Source organism: Pipistrellus kuhlii, unplaced genomic scaffold, assembly GCF_014108245.1.
Source record: "Pipistrellus kuhlii isolate mPipKuh1 unplaced genomic scaffold, mPipKuh1.p scaffold_m20_p_20, whole genome shotgun sequence".
In the NCBI taxonomy this organism is placed as follows: Eukaryota; Metazoa; Chordata; class Mammalia; order Chiroptera; family Vespertilionidae; genus Pipistrellus; species Pipistrellus kuhlii.
The window spans coordinates 16,295,608-16,318,245 of record NW_023425516.1 but is presented as its reverse complement, the minus strand read 5'-3'; the positions used below and the strand labels follow the sequence as shown (position 1 = coordinate 16,318,245).

General features: G+C 54.2%; 2 protein-coding genes across 22 annotated transcripts in view; one reads left to right on the top strand and one right to left on the bottom strand.

The window, feature by feature from the left end:
• The window catches only part of HECTD4 (HECT domain E3 ubiquitin protein ligase 4), a 155,477-nt gene extending 134,343 nt beyond the window's left edge, over nt 1-21,134 (top strand). For 14 of the 16 annotated variants that reach the window (XM_036448774.2, XM_036448766.2, XM_045585623.1 and 11 more), the window contains 16 exons: nt 168-1,474; nt 2,298-2,505; nt 4,976-5,199; nt 5,289-5,440; nt 7,131-7,237; nt 8,088-8,211; nt 9,187-9,377; nt 10,009-10,155; nt 10,856-10,975; nt 11,494-11,649; nt 13,092-13,195; nt 13,326-13,547; nt 15,453-15,619; nt 15,888-16,083; nt 16,692-16,914; nt 17,647-21,134. In XM_036448774.2, coding sequence (XP_036304667.1) covers nt 168-1,474; nt 2,298-2,505; nt 4,976-5,199; nt 5,289-5,440; nt 7,131-7,237; nt 8,088-8,211; nt 9,187-9,377; nt 10,009-10,155; nt 10,856-10,975; nt 11,494-11,649; nt 13,092-13,195; nt 13,326-13,547; nt 15,453-15,619; nt 15,888-16,083; nt 16,692-16,914; nt 17,647-17,783 — 3,785 coding nt within the window. In that variant the 3' untranslated portion in view covers nt 17,784-21,134. Of the gene's footprint in view, nt 1-167; nt 1,475-2,297; nt 2,506-2,623; nt 2,748-4,975; nt 5,200-5,288; nt 5,441-7,130; nt 7,238-8,087; nt 8,212-9,186; nt 9,378-10,008; nt 10,156-10,855; nt 10,976-11,493; nt 11,650-13,091; nt 13,196-13,325; nt 13,548-15,452; nt 15,620-15,887; nt 16,084-16,691; nt 16,915-17,646 lie in introns of those variants that run through there. The other 2 variants (XM_036448764.2, XM_045585624.1) reach the window with 2 other exon arrangements.
• The window catches only part of TRAFD1 (TRAF-type zinc finger domain containing 1), a 33,278-nt gene continuing 31,079 nt past the window's right edge, over nt 20,440-22,638 (bottom strand). For all 6 annotated transcript variants that reach the window (XM_036449090.2, XM_036449088.2, XM_045585627.1 and 3 more), the window contains 3 exons: nt 21,814-22,144; nt 21,536-21,608; nt 20,440-21,300 (listed from right to left, as the gene is read on the bottom strand). In XM_036449090.2, coding sequence (XP_036304983.1) covers nt 21,244-21,300; nt 21,536-21,608; nt 21,814-22,144 — 461 coding nt within the window. In that variant the 3' untranslated portion in view covers nt 20,440-21,243. The remainder of the gene's footprint in view (nt 21,301-21,535; nt 21,609-21,813; nt 22,145-22,638) is intronic.

Sequence of the window (22,638 nt, the reverse complement as noted above, 5' to 3'; positions counted from 1 at the left end):
CTCTTGAGCCTGTTTCTTCACCTGTGAGATGGGGACGGAGGGTGGGTCTAGAAGTACTTGTCTCACAGGGTTGCTGTGAGGGTTGTACCCATTGAAGTGCTTAAAACAGAGCCTCGCACATAGTGAGTGCTCTGTGAGTAACTGTTACCGCTTTGTGTTTGCTCCAGGAAACTTCCTGTGGACCACGGACATGGCGGCCTGCGTGAAGGAACTCGTTTTCCATCTCCTGGCGGAGCTGCTGCGTACGGTGCACGCGCTGGAGCAGAGGAAGCACCCGGCGGGCCTGTCCTCCTCCATCGCCCTGCAGCTGAACCCCTGTCTGGCCATGCTGATGGCCCTGCAGTCCGAGCTGCACAAGCTGTACGACGAGGAGACGCAGAGCTGGGTCTCGGGCAGCTCCTGCGGAGGCTCAGGCACAGCGGTGGCCTCCGACCAGGGCAGGTTCTCCACGTATTTCCATGCCCTCATGGAAGGGTGCCTGGCAGTGGCCGAAGTGACCCTGCCTACCAACATGAGTGTCACGGCCAGCGGAGTAACCTCAGCAACCACCCCAAACCTCAGTGACTCCTCCTCCTCCTCCTCGTCCTCCCCAGGACAGACTCCTCAGAGCCCCAGCCTCCTGTCCAAGAGGAAGAAAGTCAAGATGAAGCGGGAAAAGGCCTCCTCCACTGGGAAGCGCCCAGCGTCCCGCTCCGTGGACTCCGACGCCGCCCTGCTCAGCATCGGGGGCAGCAAGCCCGAGGACATGCTGTGGTTCCACAGAGCCCTCACCTTGCTCATCATTCTCCGGCACCTCACCAGGAAGGACCCACAGGGGCTGGGCGTGACGAGCGACGCCATTGCCGACGCCTGCCAGGCCCTGGTAGGCCCTACTGCCCACAGCCGCTTACTGGTGATCTCCGGAATCCCCACCCACCTGGACGAGGGCATCGTCAGAGGCGCCATCCGCAAGGCCTGCAATGCCCACGGCGGGGTCTTTAAAGACGAGATCTACATTCCCCTGCAGGACGAAGACCCCAAGAAGCCGAAAGACAAGGCCGAGGGCAGTGATGGCAAAGCCGAGCCGGAGAAGACCCTCGGCTTCCCCAGCACAGACAGCCTGGAAGTCAGCACGTCCAGCAGCCTGACCCCTGCCATGAGCATCAGTGCATCTGCCTCCACCAGCCAGGCCTCCATCTGCAGCTCCCAGGGCATCTCGCAGACGGTCAGTGACCTGTCTGTGGATCTGCTGCCTGCAGGCCTGGAGCTGCCTGTCCCTCCTGGCTTGCTGGAGCCCCAGGTGGTGTCCAGCCAGGAGAGCCTGGACATCTCCCTGTGCAGCACCGGCAGCCTGGGCAGCCTGGGCAGCCTGGGGGAGCCGCTGGACAACGCCGAGACAGCCTCCGCATCAGACATGGGCTCCATGTACACAGTCACGTCCCTGGACAACCAGCAGCTCGCGGCGCGCCCCATCAAAGGCTTCGCAGTCGTGGAGGTAACCGCTCTCACGCCCAGGCAGCCACTGACATCACGAGCACTTGGAATCCCTCAGCCTCTTTAAGGCCCAGAATTAAGTCCTGGGGACATAGGGGCTCCCTGGGGCAGCCTTTGGAAATGAGGATCTGTTAGGTTGACTGCCTGAGTTTGAGGTCACAGCTCTGAGAGTGCTGTCCAGTCTGATATCAAAAGTAACCAGCTCATGTGAGTGGGAGGAGGTAGAGGGCCCAAGGGGCTGACTGCCCGAGGGGCTCTGTCAAGCGCAGCCCAGCTCAGCCCCCCTGGTGTTCCAGCTCAGGGGAGCTCAGTGAGCAGTGAGGACACGCTCCGCCTTGTCTGAGGTGATGCTGAGCTGCAGGTGATACGCAGGGTGCCAGGTCTCATTTCCACTTCAGGATGTCACCTGTGTCGTGGCCTCCTTGTTTAGGAACCCTGCATCCTGTGCCATCCTGTATCCCTGGCTCAGCTAGAGAGGGAGTGCTGGGAAGAGCGTTCTCAGACCTTCCTGAAAGAGCCTCACGGGTCTAGTGGTCGGTCGGCCTGCGCCCTAGAGTCGCCTCTTTAGCCTCGCTGCCTTCTTCCTGGGGACCTGCTCTGAGCCGGCACGGGCTCCAGGCCCTGGGCTCTGGGTAAAGCCACAGACCTGGCCAGAGCTGAAGGGTTTCCATGAAGGCGGTGCCGTCGGTGGGGGGAGGACGGGCCGCTCGCCCAACACGGAAGGTGAGGCGAGTCCAAGGGAAGGCATGTAGGAGGCCAAGGTCACTCCTTTGGAAGGAGGTCACTCTCTGCTCCAGTCCTGACCCTTTTCTTTGTTCACACAGATAAGATCCCGAGCCAAAATCGAGAAAATCCGAGCAAGTTTATTTAACAATAATGATTTGATCGGTTTGTCAAGTTTGGACGGTGAAGACGAATTGATGGAAATGTCCACGGAAGAGATTCTTACTGTGTCTGTAGTGAATCAGAGCTTGTTTGACACTCAGGGAAGCCCGGGGTTAGAAGATTATTTCAATGACAAGTCAGTTAAAGGTGGGTTACGTGTTTTTTAAATGAATATTCTTTTTTTTTTAGCAGTTTCAGATTTATAGGAAAAATTGAATGAAAATTATCCCCATTCCCAATGTCCCCTATTTTTAACATCTCATAGAGGAACTCTGGGGGCGCTCCTAGGATTTGCAGACTTAAGAAATGATTCGGGGTGTTGGGGAGACGGACAAGAGGCTCATTGCTTGACTAATGGAAGATTCATTGCGTGCATCCTCTTAGGTAGAGAGAGCACTCCCGCCCTCCCTGTGCTGTCAGGGCTGGAGGGCTGGAGGGCAGCTGCAGGGCCAGGAATGGCACTGCCACAGCCGGCTTCACACCTGGACGTGGGCTTGCTTCTTTTTATCTAGCCAGGCGCCCCCTTGTTCAACTTCATGTGTATGTGTTTTGTTCTGGCCTCGAGCTAGAACGTACCAGTCACATTGCCGGTGATCGCTTGGTTGTGGGCTTGAGGACAGTGAATGCCTCACCCTGTAAAACTAATTATTGGGAAGAAACAGTCCCAGCTCCTTGTCACAAGGTCCTCTTTGTTGCTCTGGCGGCGGAGGAATGAGGACGCTCTCTGGCTGCCCACTCCTTTTGTGCATCCAGGACCCGGCTGTGCCGGGGCCCAGAGCTGAGTCAGCAGAAGGCCCGCCAGGCCAGCCGCTCGGCCGAGCTGCACTCCTGAAGCGGCAGCCATTTGTGTCCTTTCATTTTGTCATCACAGTTCTTTGTGTTCCTGTTTGTATTTCATACTAGTCTCACAGCTTCTAACCGTGGTCTTTTTTCTAAATCTTTAATATTGTTAGAAATTTCATAATAGGGTTATTGAGTTTGTTTTGGTTTTTGTGTACAAAAATGTAATCCTGAGTATGGATTTTGTTGTTACTGTTTGAGATTTTATTCCCTGGTCATGAAATTTTGAAATGTTCCGTCAGCATTGGGACTAGTGTTGTGAGGCCTTGGGCACAAAATTTAATGGGGCTCCCCAAAAGTTAGTAATCTAGATAAATAACATTTTAATAAAATGTTCATAAGAGTCAAATTAATGTATAATGAACAAGATGTTAACGTTTTACAGGATTTGCAGACTTAAATAGTTCTGATTTTTCCTTTTGCATCAGGCTTTAATATTGCTCAGTACAGTACTGTTAATATTTGCTCATCATTAATTTTAATTTTTATAATACTGCATTAAAATGTGTATCACGGAGTTTGGGGGAAATCTGTGCCTGAGAGGCCTGGGTGCTGTCCTGCTCTCCTCGCCCACTCCCAGGCCTGTTCCCTTGTTGGTGGACATTGCGCCCCTTCAGCTGCCCGCATGGGAAGTGTCAGAGCTGGGCGAAGCCTGAGGTCTTTTTCTGCCACAATTAGTGCTTTTCCAGTCTTCCCATATTTTGAATCTGAATTTAGTTCTAGTTCCCAATTCTGTTAGAGTCAAACCTTCCACATACAATACTCAGTCTCTGGTGACGCATTTGCCTTGTTCCTGCCACATGCGCTTTCTCAATATTCTTCAAGTTGTGGTTCTGCTAACTCAGCTCGACTACCTCTTCCTCACACCGTCCCTCCACCCTCAGCCCAGATGCCTGCAAGGCCTTTGCCATGGTTCTCCTGTCTGGGCCCGACCTGGGTGTGGCTGTGTCACCTCCCCCCTCTCCCCAGAGAGAAAGGATAAGGAGGACGGCTGGGGAGGAAACCAGTCAGCTCTTCAGGGGGCCTTGGCCACTGGGGAGGAAACCAGTCAGCTCTTCAGGGGGCCTTGGCCACGGGAGACATGCAGACAGGCCCCTGCAAGAAAGGGGAGAGCACCTTTTGGTGCACTTGTTTGGGGACAAAAAAATAAATATTTTCTCTGTGCTCTCATATCAGAAAACCCTGCTCACTGTGTCAATTTTAAAACATGTTCTCTATAATAGATCAACCGAAGGACTTTTATACATGCATATAAGTACAACCAATGGACATAAAACTCTGGGGAGGGAGGGGATGTGTGGGAGGGAGGGAGGGGGGCAAAAAAAATCAATAAAATATATTAAAATAATAATAATAATAATAATAATAATAATTAAATAAAACATGTTCTCTAATAAGTAATAAGTATTTAACAGCTTGTACTTTGCACTAAAATGGCTCAAACCCAGTGGTAGTTACGTCTTCCACATGTAAGAGTCCAGAGTGAGCTCTGAGGTCTGCCACCCAGGAGGCTTGTCATTTGCAGCTGGCGAGGGGACGAGTGGCTGCTGTCCCAGGTTACAGGGCCACCCCTTACAGCAGGGAAGTCTGGGCGTGGAGCAGAGGTGTGTTCCCACAAAGGGGACATGAGGCTTCGGTGTGCTCATCATCACCCCTGAATGTCTCGGTCCCACTCTTCAAAGTGAATTGTTTATGAAAAACAAGTGAAATGCTGTGGGGCGCATCCTGACCTGGTACGCTCACGGCACCATTGTTTGCCCTCCCCCATCTGTGACAGGTGAGAAGCTGGTGCCCGGGGCCCGGGAGGTGCTGACGGAGATATTTAAGAGCTGTGCCCATTCAGAGCAGATGCTGAGCCTGACCCCGGCCAAGCCCATCAAAGTGTCTGACATCTATCTCAGCAAAGAGCAGATCAACTCCCAGACTCCAGGCAACCTCCTCCACCTCTTCTTCACCAATGTCCGGCCTCCAAAGAAGGTGCTGGAGGACCAGCTCACCCAGGTAGCGGCCCCTCTCGGTGCATGTGCCTGCTCCGAGCCTAAGGTGTGCTTCAGGGGGAGCCTGAGCCCTGTCCCCTTTGTGCCCCCCAGATCCTGAGGAAGTACGGCGTGCCCAAGCCCAAGTTTGACAAGAGCAAGTACAGCAAAGCGGGGAAGGAGCAGCACCCCGTGAAGGTGGTGAGCACCAAGCGGCCCGTCACCAAGCCACCCACCAAGGACAAGGCCGTGCTCAACAGTGTCAGGTGGGCGCCCTCGTTGCCCAGGAGGTGGGCGCGCAGGGGGACACGGGGACCACCTCCCAGCAGGTTCCTGGGAGGCCAGACATCCTGGCCCTTCTCCGCTGCTGGGGCCCTGTTAGTCCTCGACTTGTCAGCTGAGAGAGCGTTTCATTTTATTCCCAAGAATGGTAAAATCTGGACCATGCAGGCTGGACAGCACTCCAGACTAAACAATAAAACATTTAAGATGTACAGACTTGTTCAAAACTCCTAACCTCTGTTAACTACACAAGTGACGTGTAATTATTGTGCAAGGACTATAAAATGAATATGTGCATTTTTTCTAAATATATTTTTATTGCTTTCAGAGAGGAAGGGAGAGGGAGAGATAGAAACATCAATGATGACAGAGAATCATTGATTGGCTGCCCCCTGGAAGCCCTCCACCAGGGTTCAAGCTTGCAACCCGGGCACATGCCCCTGCCCAGAATTGAACCCAGGACCCTTAAGTCCGCAGGCCGATGCTCTATCCACTGAGCCAAACTAGCTAGGGCTGAGTATGTGCATATTGAAAAAAATTGAACTACCCAAGCTTAGTGACTGCTTTTAATTAATATTTAAGTACATAACTTTGTGTTTATGCATATCCTCTTCTTACATGTTAAATGGCTAAAATAGTACAAAATTTCCAAGTATATGCAGTGAAAAGCCACCCTTCTCTCCATCCATCCTCAAGCCTCCCGGCCCTTAAGATGGCCAGTGTTACTTCTGTAGCCTTCCAGAACTCTCTACACACAAGCAAATGCATACACGCCCAAAGCGGGGAGCTGTGCTCACTGCCAGTCCTTGCCGTTTCCCTTTACTAATTTTTCACAAAAAGAAATTCCTCATTCCTTTTTTCTTTTTAATATGGTTTTTATTTATTTTAGAGAAAGGAAGGGGGAGAGATAGAGATATAGAAACTTCAATAAGAGAGAGACATTGATTGACTGCCTCCTCACGCCCCCTTCTGGAGATTGAGCCTGCAACCCGGGCACGTGCCCTGATCAGGAATCGAACTGGTGAACTCTTGGCTCAATCACTGAGCCAAACCAGCCGGGCCTTACTCCTTTCTGTAAATGGCTACATACTATTCCATGTGGATATGCATACATATTAATACAATTTTCTTTAGTTATGGGCTTATGACTCACAAGTATCATAGTTGAAACTCTGATAGCAAAGAGTTAGAGTTACCTAGCAGAAGTCTCTAGAGGAATTGTTTAAATCACCAGAAAATACGGGGTCTTTTTATTAATTATAAGTCAGTTCGTCCGCTAGAACTTCTTGTGGGGCTGGAGCTGTGCTGTTTCCGGCTGGGCCGTTCCAGATGTGGTCACACGCGAGCACCCGGAATGTGTGGGTGCAGCCAAGGAACTGAACTTGTGATTTTATTTCACTAATTTAAACATAAGGAGCTCCATGTGGCTCGTGGTTTCTTCCTGGAACCACACCTGAAAAGTGTTTATTCAACGTTTTTCATATTTGACAATATCATTTGTCCTGATGATTTGCTCAGTAAACTATTCTGGGTCAGAACAAAGCTCATCTCAAACCCAGCCCCGTCTGAAGCCTAAGGCGTAGTTGGGATGTGAGCTAATGCATAAGTGAGGCTCCAGGTCCTCTCGGGAGGAGGGGTGGCGCAGGCACTCTGACTCCATGCTCTGGTCTACAGCAGATCTGCTCTAAGCGAGAAGAAGCCAACTGTGAAGCCCAAGTCCCCGGAAAAGAGCAAGCCGGACGAAAAGGACCCAGAAAAGTCACCCACCAAAAAGCAAGAAGGTGGGTGAGGCCGTGGGGCCCAGGCAGGCGTGGGGGCAGCTTCCTCCTGGGATGGGCGGTCCACCGAGAACCAGCTCTGCTTTTGCCTGACTAGCTGGGTGCCCCTGGCTTTAGTCTGGGCAGGAGCGGCATTTCCAAAGACCCTGTGGCAACATACCTGCCCAGAATGCTGCTTTGATGACCATGAACTTAAGGAGGTCAAAATAGCAGCTCCAGAAATCTCTATTATAAAAACCCCTTGGTCGTAATCCGGTCATGCCTTAATGACAAAAGACTGGTCACCAGGAGGCGGGTGCGCCAGCGCTTGTGGGGACTTGACACAGGAACAGGTGGGCAGGGCTGCGAGCTCAGCAGCAGCAGGTGGGTGGGCAGTGAGCACAGGTGGGCGGGGCCATACGGTTTCACTCTAGGCTTCTAGAATCATCCATCCAGGGCAAAAACTAGATGACTGTACCTGAAAGTAAAATCTGGACATCTGCCTGGGGATTCTCTTCCAGACGGTTCTTACCTGGGACATTAGGATTTTAGCCTCCTAAAGGCCCAGGCAGAATTGGAGAAATCTATTCTCATTGTCACAAAATTGGTCAGGAGTGTTTGAGATTAGAGACAGGAGGGACTGTCGGAAAAGCACCGCACTACTTAGTGACCAAACAGGTGACATGAGGCTGCGGCTTGGGGGCCCGTAAGGTCAGGTGATGCATGCAGGGAGCAGTGGGTGGAGCTGGCTGGAGTGACAGGAGATAGAGGGGACTAGATGGATTGGCCCTGAAAGAGGATGCACCCAGAGTATGTTGTGTGGCCCCACTGTGCACAGTTCTCACCAAGTTCTAACACAGACACTTTCCATCAGTCCCAGAGGAAAAGTATCTGACCTTGGAAGGATTTCACAAGTTTGTTGTTGACCGAGCCAAGCAAGACATCCGCAGTGTCTGGAGGGCGATTTTATCCTGTGGTTATGATCTCCACTTTGAGAGGTAAGAGGTCCCTCAGCCCCTGGGTACCTCCCCAAGAAAACACTTCCTGTGGAGCCATTCTCTGCCATTTTCAATGCCTATTGATTGGAAATTCTTCATGTGGTAAAGTGGGTCTCCATGACCATTTGAAAACAAGCCCTGTTCTATACATCAGAAGTTCATTTTATACCAGTTCTGGAGGCTGGACGTCCAAAATCAGGGTGGAGCAGCGTTGGCTTCTCCTGTGGCCTCTTCTTGGCTCGCAATGGTCCTCTGTGCGAGGGCATCCCTGCGGTGGCCCTCTTGTAAGGGCCCCAGTCCCACTAGATTAGGGTCATCCTATGGCCTCACTTAACGACCTCTCTAGAGGTCCTGTCTCCAAATGCAGTCATAGTAGGTTTCAGCATATGAGTGGGGAGGGAAGGGAAGAAACACATTTTAGTCCCTAATGGGGACGGTTTCTTATTCCAAAGAACCTGTTCCCTCTGAATCTGTCACCCCTCTATCCCTGTCAGGCACAGCAAGGTCACTGCTCTGGAGTCTTCATGGTCAGACACATCTGCTTTCCCTTTCTAGTTCTAAGAGAGCCCCTAGCAGACAAGGTGTTGACAAACCAAACAGTCTCCTTGCCCTCTCCCTCCAGCTCCCTCACCCGGCAGGCAGTGCTGGGCATGGAGGAGGGACGCTGCGAGAAGAATGCTTTCATGAGTATGTTTTCAGGGAGAAGCTGTTCTGGGCCTTCCCTGGGGCTCAGAGGTGATCGCAGTTGGGCCTGGGCTTCCTGGCGCAGCAACGCGTTTTCTGACTTGTTTTAAAAGCCAGTAAACAGATGAGTTTGGGGTTTTGTTGAAAGGGGAACCATCCACGTTGGATGAGAAACTATATTTTAGGAGGGGAGGGAACAAACTGCACAGTAACTGATTCTAAGCCCCACGTCTGTGATAGCGAGGAGGGCCCTGGAGGCAGCAGCCCCGCCCACACACCCCTCTCCCCCAGGTGCGCCTGCATCGACGCCCGCCACGCCCACAAGGCCTCGCGGAAGTGGACCCTGGAGATGGACGTGGCGCTCGTGCAGTACATCAACCGGCTGTGCCGCCACCTGGCCATCACGCCCGCCCGGCTCCACCCCCACGAGGTGTATCTGGACCCCGCGGACACCACCGACCCCAGAGTGGCCTGCCTCCTGAGTATGTGGCCCTGGGAATGCCCTCTGGGCACATGCGTGTGCCCTGCCCTGCCCTGCCCTGCCCTGCGGGGAGCCCCCAGGACGGTACAGGAGCACACACAACGCGCACAGGAGGGACGTTCTCTGTAAGCCCCGGAAAATGGCCGCTGTCACGTGTTGGCAGGTGGCCCGGGCTGTTTCTGTGCCTGTCCCCACGCGTACCCCAGGCTGCTGCTGCGCCTGCACACCCCCCAGCCACTCTGCTCTCTCCTGGATACTGAGAAGGAAGTCTGGGCAAGGAATGGTCCCAACCTCTGCCTCTCCAGATGGAGAGGAGACAGTGTGAGGACAGACAGGGGAGGGTGTGCGGAGCCCTGCTTCCTGGGTTAGCGCTCACATTGGGGGAAGGTACACGGCACTCTTCACTGTGGTTGCAACTCCCTGTAAGTTGGTATTCATTTCAGAATTAAAAGTTTAAAAATATAATACACAGTCAGCCCAGGCCTCCCACTGGCCTGCCGGGCCTTGCCCTTTGTCTCAGGCCCACTGGGGGGTGACATCCACAGTGGATGAGGACCACCTGAGTTTGTGCACAAAGGGAGTCTCAGCCCCGCTCTGCTGAGACCCCGGCCTCACTGCCCGCTTCCCCACAGGCGTGCCCATCGAGAGCCTGCGCCTGCGCTTCGCCCTGCTCCAGTCGCTCAACACCACGCTGGAGACCTTCTTCCTGCCGCTGGTGGAGCTGCGCCCGACGCCCGTGTACACCCGCAGCATCGCCGCCCTGCTGCAGGAGGCCAAAGGTCAGTGCCTGGGCCTGCAGGGCCAGCGGCAGACAGCGTCACGTCATGTCACGTGGCCATTGCCCTCAGCCAGGCCGCTGCCCAGGATGGCACCCCACCCAGCCGTACACTTGACATGCAGCTCTCCTCCGGAGCAGCTGGGCCACCAAAGAGCAGATACTCGGTGCTCTGCAAACACGCAGGTTAAATGGCCGTGAACAGTGTGCTTCCAGATTTTTCACATATAAATAGACCCATTTTTGTCTTATTTTTTAAATCCGAATGTGTATTATGCGTTCCGTTCTGCAACTCCATTTCCTGTTTGGTGACCTGCCTCCGAGACCTCTGTGGGCATCCACAGAGCCGCCTCACCTTACAGACCTCCTGTCGGCGCTCACAGCTTACTCACAGCCTTTCTCTGTTGATAGACACGGGGGTGGTTTTATTCTTGCTGTTTCAGGAAATGCTACAGCAAACCTCTCTGTTTCTCTGTGTTTGGGTTTGTCTTTCCGCCAGTGGGTGTCTCCTGGGCGTGACAGCCCACAGGTTTGTGAGGTAACATTCAGGCAGATCCTAACCAAGTATCTGGCATCAAGACCATTGAGGCCCCAGCCAGGGCCTGAGTGAAGGGCGTCCAGAAGGACCAGCGGGGCCCCCGCCGGGCCTCGGGAACAGGGAAGGAGAGAAGCAGCCCTCCCCAGCCATCCAATCCCTCCATCAGGGCTGATCTTCTACGACACGAAGGTGACGGTCATGAACCGGGTGCTGAATGCCACTGTGCAGAGGACGGCGGACCACGCGGCGCCTGAGATCACTCTGGACCCCCTGGAGATTGTGGGAGGTAAGACAGCGACACAGCGCTGCGTTCACAAACAAGTGAGGCCACACGAGCAGAGGAGCCTCCAGAAGAAGGGAGTCCAGGGCTGGGGACAGTCCTTCACGTGGCTCCCGCCTGCAGGTCCCTCGCACGCACAGAGCCCTGCGCTCCAGGCAGCAGGAGGAAGGGGGACCCTCTCCTCACCTCTTGCCCTGGCCCCCCCCACTGCAGGGCAGGGCGGGGCAGGTAGACTTCATTCTGGTTGGCCAGGGACCTGCTAACATAGGGTTTCTGGCACCACAGAGGGGGGCTGGGTGAGGGTGACCTCCCCAGGCGACAAAAGGAGGGACCAGAGGGGCCGACACTTAGAGAGCCGGGAGTGACCCTGCAGGGCAGCACGGAGAGAAGTGAAGATGTCCCAGAGCAGAGAAGGCAGGGGCCTGTGGAGGGGCAGGGTGGGGGCTGGGAAGCAGGCAGAGATGGGGGAGGGGCCGAACACTGCCACGGGGTTGGGAGTGTTCTCACTTTCTCTCTCTTTCCAGGGGAGATCAGAGCTTCTGAAAACTCCTACTTCTGCCAAGCTGCCAGGCAGCTGGCCTCCGTGCCATCCTCTCAGCTTTGTGTCAAACTGGCCAGTGGCGGCGACCCCACCTATGCCTTCAACATCCGCTTCACTGGGGAGGAGGTCCACGGCACCAGTACGTGGCTGCCCATCGAACCCGCCGCCCAGGCGAGGGTGGAGGCGTGTTTAGAGTACACTTCCTGTGCTGATTTTTAGCCTAAACTGCCAGGAGTTCCCCCATTTGCAAGAGTCAAAGCCACATCCTCATCCTCTGCTCTGCAGAAGCCGACTGCCCCGGGGGGAGCTGTCTGCCAGGGGGGCTCAGGGACGCGCCTCTGCTTTGCTGTTCCTGTGCAGGGCAGCGCGGGGCAGCGCGGGGCAGCAGGGCCTCGGTGCGGACTGGCCCCCGCCCCAGGGGCGCCCTGGCTGAGCTTGTAAGTGCTCCGTGAGAGAGAGGTTGTTTGGAGCCTCTGACGGAAATGGGACTTTCTGTCATTTCACTCTGTAAGGATGAGGAAAAGCATCTCAGAAAATGTTCCCTCATGGTCCTTTTGGTCACTTTTACCCCAAACAGTCAGAAAACGTCTCCACTCGATGGGAGAAGCCCAGCTCGTCACCTGGGTGCTGGGGGGAGGCTGCTGGGGCAGCTCCGTCTCCCTCCCCACTGTCCTGAGAGCACCGTCCCAGCAGCCCTGGGTGTCCTCTGCCCCTCCCAGACCTCCCAGTGCTTCTGCCCGACCCCTACCCCTCAGAGCACAAAAAATGTCACAAGAGGCCGGCATTGCCCCCTTGGCAGCCCTGGGCCACCTCAAAGTTAAGGAGCTTCCCCACGGTCAGGCAGCCACCTGGGGTCAGCCTAGGTCTGTCCCATTCCAAAGCCCGCCCTTGGACTTGGTGGCTTCAGCAGGAAAATCTGCCTCTTCTGCAAGTTGAGTGAGGCCAGCCCTGGCGTCTGTCCCCAAGCAGGTCTCCCGCATGGCTCTGGTCAGCACGCACAGTTGTCCTCAGAGCTTCCTGAGGGAGCACTGACCAGGGGCACACGGGAGAGGAGGCCCAGCCCCAGAGGACTTGGCAAGAAACGAAAGGCACCTTTGGAGGGGCAGCTGTGGAGGCTGCCCGATGCCCAGTGCTCTTTGCATGGGGTCACGCGTCACCCGTTCACTGTGTTCCCTGAACCAGCACTGAGCGCCGGGCCTGGGCGGGAGCCGGGCTGAGTGAACAGCTGCCCTGCTCCTGGCACAGAAGGTGGGCATGGAGCCAACAAGCCCGCAAGTCAGTGTGGGCTCGCAGCTGTGAGAGCTGCCTACACGGGCCTGTGCTTGAGTCCTTGACACTGGCCTGGGAGGTTGGCAGAAATCCTGTTCCCATCGGATAGAGGGACTGAGGCCCCCCAGCTAGTAGGTGGCGTGGCAGGATTTGACCCCAGGTCTCCCGCCCAGCCCACAGGCAGTTTCCTTTCCACGCCACCTGCTGCGGCCCGGCTGGCCAGTGAGTGCTGCTCCCAGTGTGGACGGGGCGTGCTGGGCAGGGAGGCTGGCCGAGCCCCGGTGCTGATGGGCTCTGTCTGTCCCTCCCCAGGCGGGTCCTTCCGCCACTTCCTGTGGCAGGTGTGTAAGGAGCTGCAGAGCTCCTCGCTGTCCCTCCTGCTGCTGTGCCCCAGCTCGGCCGTCAACAAGAACAAGGTAAGGCACCGAGGCTCAGGGTGTGTCCTCCTCGGCTCTGCCCTTTCACAGGCCTTCCCGCCTGGCTGGGCCAGCTCTGGGGCACGTTTCCCAGCCCACTGAGCCACCCCATCTCTGCCTCCACATGCAGGGCAAGTACATCCTGACCCCCAGCCCCATCACCTACGGGGAGGAGCAGCTGCTGCACTTCCTGGGGCAGCTGCTGGGAATCGCAATTCGAGCAGATGTCCCTCTGCCCCTGGACCTCCTGCCCTCCTTCTGGAAGACTCTGGTAGGGGAGCCCCTGGACCCTGACCAAGACCTGCAGGAAGCAGACATACTCACGTACAACTACGTCAAGAAATTCGAAAGCGTAAGTGAAAAGCACGTTTACTCTGGGAGACAGCCGGGCCCCAGAGCAGTGCCCTGGACCTCCCTTATTGCCACCTCTAAGGCCCCAGCTAAAGACCGGTGGGATCTCCCAGGGAGCATTAGGCACCCTGCCATCTCTGGCTGCCAGTCTTCCCTCCCTGGCGACAGCAGCCGCAGAGGGTGACCTGACCAGCCCCACTAGGCCTCCCAGGGACACACGGTGAAGAGTTCCCGCACCTGAGTGAACAGAGGGGCTGGGTGGGAAGTGCCACAAGCAGACCAGTCTCACTTGAAAGAGCTTTCAGGACCTCACCGAGAGCACATCTCAGGGCCTCCTGAGGTTGGAGGGAAGGCGGAGGGAATGGAGCTCTCAGTCCCTCCACTGGTGCAGTGGGACGAGAGGCAGCAGGGACACAGCCGTGTCTGACCATCCCTCTCTGCACAGACCAGCGCCCCGGTGCCCAGGCTCTGGTTGAGCCTGTGGGCGCTGCTCAGGGCCGTCCATGCATTCAGCAGGCATGAGACAGGACTGCCTTGGGCTCCCGGGCTGCTGGAGGGCTGTCCTCACACTTCCTCCCGCAGGCCAGGGAGAAACAAGGCCCAGAGAGGGGAGCTGGCTGGAACGAGGGTACCAGTTGGGTCCGGTCTGTCCACTGACAGAGGCCCTCTCTCCTCACCCCTCTCCTCAGGTTAGAGATGGCCGGTGGTGTGGCCGAGCCTCCACCTAACCCCTCTCCTTGAGTCCAGCTGCCTGTGCTGCAGGGGACTGGCTGGCTTTGTGCCTGTCCATGGGACCTCAGCTGAGGGAGGTTGTCAGCTGATTCTGGCACAAAACCTGAGGGACCCTCTGAGGGCCTCTTTGCCAGGCTCTCTGTAGTCGTCCCCTTTGCCACCACTTGAGGGCAGACTGTTCGAGGGAGCAGCAAAACCGAGATCCTGGATGGCAGTTGGCATGTCAGCAGAAATAGGATGGATTGTCCAGACTGTCAAAGCAGGATTCCCCACAGTCTGGGCATTTGTGAGTGCCCACCAGGCACTGCTCTGAGAAGTCCTCCTGGGGCTTTGGGTGGCAGCCTGGGCCTGGGGCAGGCAGGGGTGCAAGAGGTGTCCAGGCAGATAGTCCAGCAAGGCTTCTCTGTCTGAAGGGCTGGGCAAGGCCACCAGGAACACCAGAACTACAGGGGGGGCCGCACACGGCCCAGGAAGCCTCTCAGCCTCTGCCTGGCTGCCCGCAGCCCTCACCGCGGGGGCTGCGTGCAGCAGCCCAGTCCTGCACCTTCACCCCCCAGAGGAGCGGTTTGTTCTCCGCTGGTCAGACCCCAGCATCTCAGGAGCCCAGTGTGCACCCCGCTTGCTATCTTTTAAACATAACATAACGTCAGTGTGCCAGAGAGTGGAGGAACCCGTGTGTCGCCCACAGATGGACTAAGTCAGGGCTCCTGCTGGCAAGTGATAGAAAACCCAACCCAAACCAGCTTAGGGAAAAAAATTGTTTTAATGACTTGCTATTAAAACTAAATGTGCAGCCCTCGCCGGTTTGGGTCAGTGGACAGAGCATCAGCCTGCAGCTTCAGACCAAATCCACGTGCTCAAATGACAGCATCAGAACCTGGTCTGTGACCCCAGCAAGACCAGTAAGCCCTCTCACGATCACGTCCATGTCCGTGAATGAGGCTGCTGCTTCCAAACAGAAATGAGACAAGCCCTGCAGTTGGGGTGTCACGGGCCCAACCCTGAACTGATGGCGGGTTCTGATTGGCCAGGCCCATGCCACGTGCCGTTCATGACGGCCAAGGGTAGCCCCCACCCAAACTGTGCCTGCTCTTTGCCCATCTGGAGGTCGAGGTGGTCTTCCTGTGGCCTGGGAGTGGGCGGGCAGTGAGCCTCTGTCTGCCTCTGCCTCCAGATCAACGACGAGATGGAGCTGGAGGCCCTGTGCGCGGAGATCGCCTCCCAGCACCTGGCCACCGAGAGCCCCGACGGGCCCAACAAGCCCTGCTGCCGGTTCACCTACCTGACCATGACGGGCGAGGAGGTGGAGCTGTGCAGCCGCGGCCGGCACATCCCTGTGGCGTGAGTGTGTGCACGGAGGGGCCTGGGCACGCCGCTGGCTGGGGTCCCGGTTAGGTGACAGGCAGCTTTCACCAGCGGGAGGGAAATGAGGCAGGACGCTGGGCTTCAAGAAAGATGGTGGACTGTCTTCAGCAGAAGGCCGTTTACGTTAGAAAATACCAGCGGAGGTGGGTGTCACCAGACGTGGGAAACGTGGGTAACTGGGCACCTAGGGCAACCCCATCAGCTGCCTCGGCCTCCTCCCCGACCGTGTCCGCTGACCCCACAGGTGGGAGAACAAGGACATCTATGCAGCCGCCGTCCGGAGCCTGCGGCTGCGGGAGCTGCAGAACGAGGAGTGCACCACGGCCGTGCGGGCGGGCCTGGGCTCCATCGTGCCCCTGCAGCTGCTCACCACGCTCAGCCCTCTGGAGCTGGAGCTGCGGACTTGCGGCCTCCCATACATCAACCTCGAGTTCCTGAAGGTCAGAGCTGGGGCTGGGCGGGCGGGCAGGGCCTGTCCCAGCACTTCCTGTGCCCCAGCACCCTCCTTGCACGTGGGAGAAGCTACACTCAACCCTCTCTCTCAGCTGAGCAACCTAAAGCCAAGAGAGAAGCCACTTGCCCAAGTTCACACAGCCAGCAAGTGGCAGAGTCAAACTTTGTACCCAGATCACCTGCTTCCAGAGCCCAGGCCTTAAGCCACCATTCTGAGCTGATGGACTATCCTTGCCAAGACCCCTCCTTGCTTTAGCCCATGCCAGCTTCCCTCAGCCGGGCCTGTGTCCCAGCGTTGCTTCTTCCTACTTGAGAGACCTTGCCCAAGTGACTTCCCCTCTAGTGGGACGGTGACAGGACCTGCCCAGGGGGTCAGAGTGTAACATGGATAAGCCCTGCTGCCAGGTCTGGTGCCCAGGCCACAGTCACTCAAACCAGCACTGATACAACTGACTTCGCGGTCACTGGCATCACAGTCCTCGCCCTGGGTCCTCGCCATCGTCTCCCCGCTGCGCTGTCCTGGGATTGGCCTGCCCTGGGAGGCCCTGGGTCAGCAGAGGCCAGGTCTGCTCACACCTGGGGCCTTTCTTGCCAGGCCCACACCATGTACCAGGTGGGGCTGATGGAGACGGACCAGCACATTGAGTTCTTCTGGGGGGCCCTGGAGATGTTCGCCCAGGAGGAGCTGTGCAAGTTCATCAAGTTTGCCTGCAACCAGGAGCGCATCCCGTTCACCTGCCCCTGCAAGGACGGGGGCCCCGACACAGCCCATGTGCCCCCGTACCCCATGAAGATCGCCCCCCCAGACGGCACAGCAGGTACTGCCCTTGGTCATGTGTCAAGTGGGAGAAGGCCCTTCTCTGATTAGAATGGGGCCCTGCATGGGAGGGAGAAAACAGATCAGGGACCCCAAACACTAAAGCCCAGATGTAAGTGGGGGAAAGGCCAAGGGTAGCATGCCTCCCACACCTGACCTTCAAGTAACAAGACAGGTCCAGTGTTGATATGTATGTCAATATTTGTAAAAGCTAAAAATCTAGACATATTTTAATCTTTCAACTTTTAAATGCAGCAAAATAGCCCTAGCTGGTTTGGCTCAGTGGATAAAGCATCAGCCTGGGGACTGAAGGGTGCTGGATTTGATTCCAGTCAAGGGCATGTACCTCAATTGCAGGCTCCCAGGGGCATGTGGAAGACGACCAATCTGTGTCTCTCTCACATAAGTTTCTCTTTGTCTCTACCTTTCCCATTCTCTCTATAAATCAATGGGAACAAAGATAAAAACAAACAAAAATCAATGGAAAAAAATACCCTCAGGTGAGGATTAAAAAATTTTTTTTGAAAAAATAAATGCAGCAAAATAATTTAATTAAAAAACAAACCCTTTGCTGTCTGCAATAAGATTCCCTCTCAGGTCAGCAGTGGTGTGTCTGCTTTTTCTCCTCCAGAATCTTCTGCACCACGTCCCGTGCCATGTGAGGGCCAGCCAGGCCTAGGTCTCCCTGGGATCCCAGCCCAGCCCTCTAACACCGACCCCATTTTGCCCATAGGTTCCCCAGACTCTCGCTACATCCGCGTGGAGACATGCATGTTCATGATCAAGCTTCCCCAGTACTCCTCTCTGGAAATCATGCTGGAGAAACTGCGCTGTGCCATTCACTACCGTGAAGACCCCCTGAGTGGCTGAAGGGAGGGAGCTCCAGGGTGAGGCTGTCTCCGAGGCACTGCTCCGCCGGCAGGGAGGCCTGCTCCTGCAGGCATGTCCCTCCAGGGAGGGCCCTGCGTGAGGAGTTGGCGACGTTTTGCTTTTCTGAACTTTTGTCCACATTCCAGGGCCTCCTGGAAGACTTAACCTTTTGTATTTGTACGTTTTGTGATGGGTTGGTTTTTTTGCTACCGTTCACGGTGTTTGTAGGGTAGTTTAGTTCCCAGTTTGTGTCGCATTTGATCTTCCTGGACACTGTCCTTCGTGGCCACCAGATTCTGAGGCCCTAGGGCCCCAGATGGTTCCACATCACAGGACCACCCAGCAGGAAGTTGGCGATAAGACGCCATCGCCCTCTCAGAGTCCTGTTCCTTCCGAGAACACATCCACAAACAAGCCAGGCCTGCCCCACCTACCTGGAGCCAGAGTTTCTCCTGGACGCGGCTCCTCAGGCCTTCTTCCATGGTTGGACCAGTTACCCAAACATGGAGGTTTATGTTACTCTTTAGAGCCTTGTGAATGGTCTGGGATTTTCTGAGGAAAAGTCCACAGCAGCCCCTCCCGGACTCTCTGCTCTCCGTCAGTTCCAGGACCCTGGTCTGCGTTCCCCGAGTGCTCCTCAGGAGCAGGCGACCAAGGGTTCATTCCCGACGTCAGTTCAGAGCCAGGCGGCTGTGTCCCAGCTCCAGGGTTGAGAGGGACAGTGCTGGAGACGGACTGAATAGGAAAACACGTGATGCAAGCCTTCCTCACTCCTGTGCTCGGAAACGGCCCTTCCTCGCTGTGGAGGGACGTGAGGAGCTGAGGAAAGGGTCCCACCCCCACTTTAAAGAGCTGTCTGAGGTGCTCTGCTCAATTCGGGGTCTGCTTCCGTGACTAAGACCTTCCAGTCCAGATGGAGACGCAAGGGAGGTCCTTCTGCCCCCCTGGCTGGGCCCACCCAGTACCCTCCTCGCTGCCCCATATGTGTGCCAGAGCTGGGCTGCCCCAGCTCACCCACTGCCCCTGCATTTGTGCCCCACCTGGGTCTTTGTCCAGTGGTACTTTGTTGAAGAGCAGCATATGCCATCTTGTTGGACTGTCACTTGGGCCTTGCCAGTTCTCACAGAATTCATCACTGTATTTATTGTATAATATTGTGAATATTGGAAGTTCTGAGTGAGTGCTGAAGAGGTGGTTTGGAGTGTGAATGCTGGTAAGAGGAGGATGTGCTCCTCCTTCCGATGCCTGATGGAAACGTGGATTTTTGAGCCGTTAGCATCCCTCTCCTCCCTATTATTCCTAGGAACTGCATTAAGGACCATTGTAGAAAAGATCCCCTCCCCTAAGGAAGATAAACTTGGGTTAACTGTCCAGTTGCATCACTTATGTTTGATGCAGGATCAGTGTCTGGAGGTGAGTGCCTGCAGTGTCCCCGTCTGGAGAATGTGGTTGGCCACTGCCTCATGTGGCCACAGCCCCCTAGTCTGGAGGTCACAGCAGGATGTAGTCCTGACAAGGATCCTGTTTCATTCCTGCATAATGAAAGAGCCTTTGGATTTATTAGAAGTGGTTTTTTCCTCCTGTATTTTTAAATTCTTAGTTCCCTCTATCCCTTCCCATCCCTTGAACGAACTCAGAATTCTGTCAGCTACCTCCCCGATGCGGGGATTGGGAAGCTTCTGTTGGCCAATCACTTGATGCGATGATAGCTGTGAGTTACCTGCTGCTAACATGACTGCTTCTCCCAGAGAGCACATTGAGGTCCAGACAGATCTAAACCTTGGCCCTAAAACACATGTGCTGTAAAGTTACTTGATGTGTATTTATTATAATTATTTATGGTTGCATTTAACAAACTTTTCATTCAATTTGATGCTATTTACACCATTGCTGTGTAAAGAACGCTCACTACAGGAACAAAGTCTCACCAATAAATAATCTTCATCTAATTTTGATTTTCTCTAAGAATTGTGTGATCATCTTTTCAAAAAAGGTTTAATTTTCAGTTACATTTGACATTCAGTATTAGTTTCAGGTGTACAACAGTGATCAGACATTTACATCTTATGATCACACAGATCTAGTATCCACCTGATACCATAATTATTTTGACTATATTTCCTATAGTACTACTTTTTACATCCCATTTGCTTGTTTTTATAAGTGGCTATTTGTACATCCTAACCCCTTTACCCTTTTCACTCATCCTCCTAAACCCGCTCCCATCTAACCATCCATTTGTTCTCTGAAGAGTTTCTCCATTAGGTCCATCCATGTTGTCGCAAATGGCAACATTTCATTTTTTATGGCTGAGTAATATTCTATTGTACATGTCTACTGACAGACACTTAGGTTGCTTCCATGTCTTGGGTAATGTAAGTAATACTGCAATGAATATAAGGGCACCCCTATCTTTTCAAATGAGTGTTTCAGATTTCTTCGGATCAATACCCAAAAGTGGGGTTACAGGACCATATGATAGTTCTATTTAATTTTTTGAAGAACCTCCTTAATGTTTTCCATGGTGGCTCTGAGAAGGAGCTCACCCTGGACCTGCCAGAGTTCTGGGAAGCAGAGAAAGCCTAGTCCTGCTCACCTTCCCCCACACTCCCTGAGGTCTCTCAAGTGCACAGGAGAAGGAGCCACAAGACTCAGGTAAACTTCAAGTACAAACTTTATTTCTAGTACAAGATGTTAATAATTATAATAATAATAAAATAAAAAGAGGGAGATGGGAGCTCTGATACTTGTTTAGAGTTAAGTCACAGAGCTTAGGGCTCAGTCCCAGTCCGGAGAGCCCAGCAAGGCCCTGGCAGGGACAGAAAGCCCCTCACTGTTTCCATCAGAAGGCAGTAAAGAAAAAGGAGCCATTTCCCCACCAAAACAGAAGGCAGTGATGCCCAATGCCAAAGAAACAGATTAAAACAAAGCCGGAGTCCATTCTAGTTCAACTCATCTCCAAAAGACCTGTTCCTAATATATATTGCAACTGACCTGAACACTTTCCCAGGGCTGTTCCACACACAAACCAGAGTCCCAATTCTAGAGTGGGGAGGGGCAGCACACAGGAGGTTACCCAAAAGTTCCCAAATTTAGGCCCCTGCAGGAAAAAGAATCAGGTTTCCACAGCCCTCTCCTCTCTCCACCAGGACCACACAGCACCAGGAAACAGCGGTGACAGTTTGTCAAAAGATGGAGCCCTGGTGGGCTGAGAGGCCTAAGCTGTATTTTTGTGCTGCCAAAAGGCAGCAGCTAAAGCTGAAATGTTTCTGAACAGCCTCCCTGCTAGCCCTCCCTCCAACCCCCAAACTCCCACATCACAATCTCAAGACACAAAACCGTCATATCTTAGAAAAAAGGTAAATCTAAAATCTCCTCTGCCCACAGAGCCCGAGAGGCAGAGCCTGCACTGCAGCTGTGCAGAGAAGATGGAACCCTGTGCAGGTTCTTGCAAACACCATTACTCCTCCTCTTCCTCCTCGGCATCACCAGCTCCCTGTTGCTTGGGGGCTTTTGCCTATTGAAAACAACACAAACAAAAGTCCACATAGAAAGTGAAAATTCAGGCCGTATACCTTCAGAGCTCTGGAAATGCCAAGCTTCCATAGAAACCTCTTCATCAAAAGGCAAATGAACCGCCCTTCAGCCACGAGCGGCCTGTTGGCCAGCTCCTCTGACTTCAAGGACCATGCCTACCACACCCACCGCTCCCAAGCCCTCACTAAGCATTTCGAGGCTGGATCTCCCGTTACCTTTGCAGTCCTGTTGCGAAAGCTGGCAGTTGTGGCGGTGACCCTCGAGTTCCTGCCACCTTCGCTCCTTCCACTGAAAGAGAAGGATTGGAAACTACAATACTTTCTAAGATGCCCCTGAGCAAATGTCAGACAACTCAGCAAACAACTGGAGCCAGACACAACAGCTCTTTGTGAGCAGACAAACCAACAACAAAGAGCAAAAGGACATTCTGGAATCAGGCCATAGCACAAGCAAAGTCCACACTCTCATAGTCTCCTGAGCTATTGATTATTACCTTGTCCCATGTCTCCCTGAAGGCCCACGGGGGAAAGAGGGCGCAAGGTTTTCTGGGTAGAGACTTCGAACAGAGCGAATCACTGGAATCTGTCCAGCTGCCATGGCCCCATTATGGGTGTTTCGATTCCACCCCCGAATGTCCTGGCTGTCTAAGTTGTTGAGCTTCATGATGCTGGGCTGGGAACCAGATTTCGGGCTCGAAGTAGATGTTGACACACGGTTATAGGTAGCCATTGTGTTGTTAATGGGCCTGCTAGGGGGAAGAGGGTAGGTGGGCACTTTAGCGGTTTCCTGCTTAATATCATCCATGTAACCAGAAGACAGGTCACCTGCAAAAAGAGAGAACCAGTTTTAGGGAAAAGACTGCTCTTGCTATTAGTGCTAGAGTTGGAGCAGGAACTTGAAGATTCTGGGTAGAACACAACTGCCTCTCCTCTAAAGGCTGCTGAAACCTAAGTCTCCAGACAGTTGAAAACAACTTTGTCCACACTATATACTTATTGAGTCCTCATGTAACTAACCAACAATCATGTGTAAGCAAACCTTGAAAAATAATGCCTAACTGGCTTGTAGTGAGTTTCAAAACAGTTTACTTGCCTAGTCCCTGATTCTCTTTAATAATAATGCCAAAACCGGTTTGGCTCAGTGGATAGAGCGTCGGCCTGCAGACTGAAAGGTCCCAGGTTTGATTCCGGTCAAGGGCATGTACCTTGGTAGCGGGCACATCCCCAGTGGGGGATGTGCAGGAGGCAGCTGATCAATGTTTCTAACTCTCTATCCCTCTCTCTTCCTCTCTGGAAAATCAATAAGATATATGTTTTTA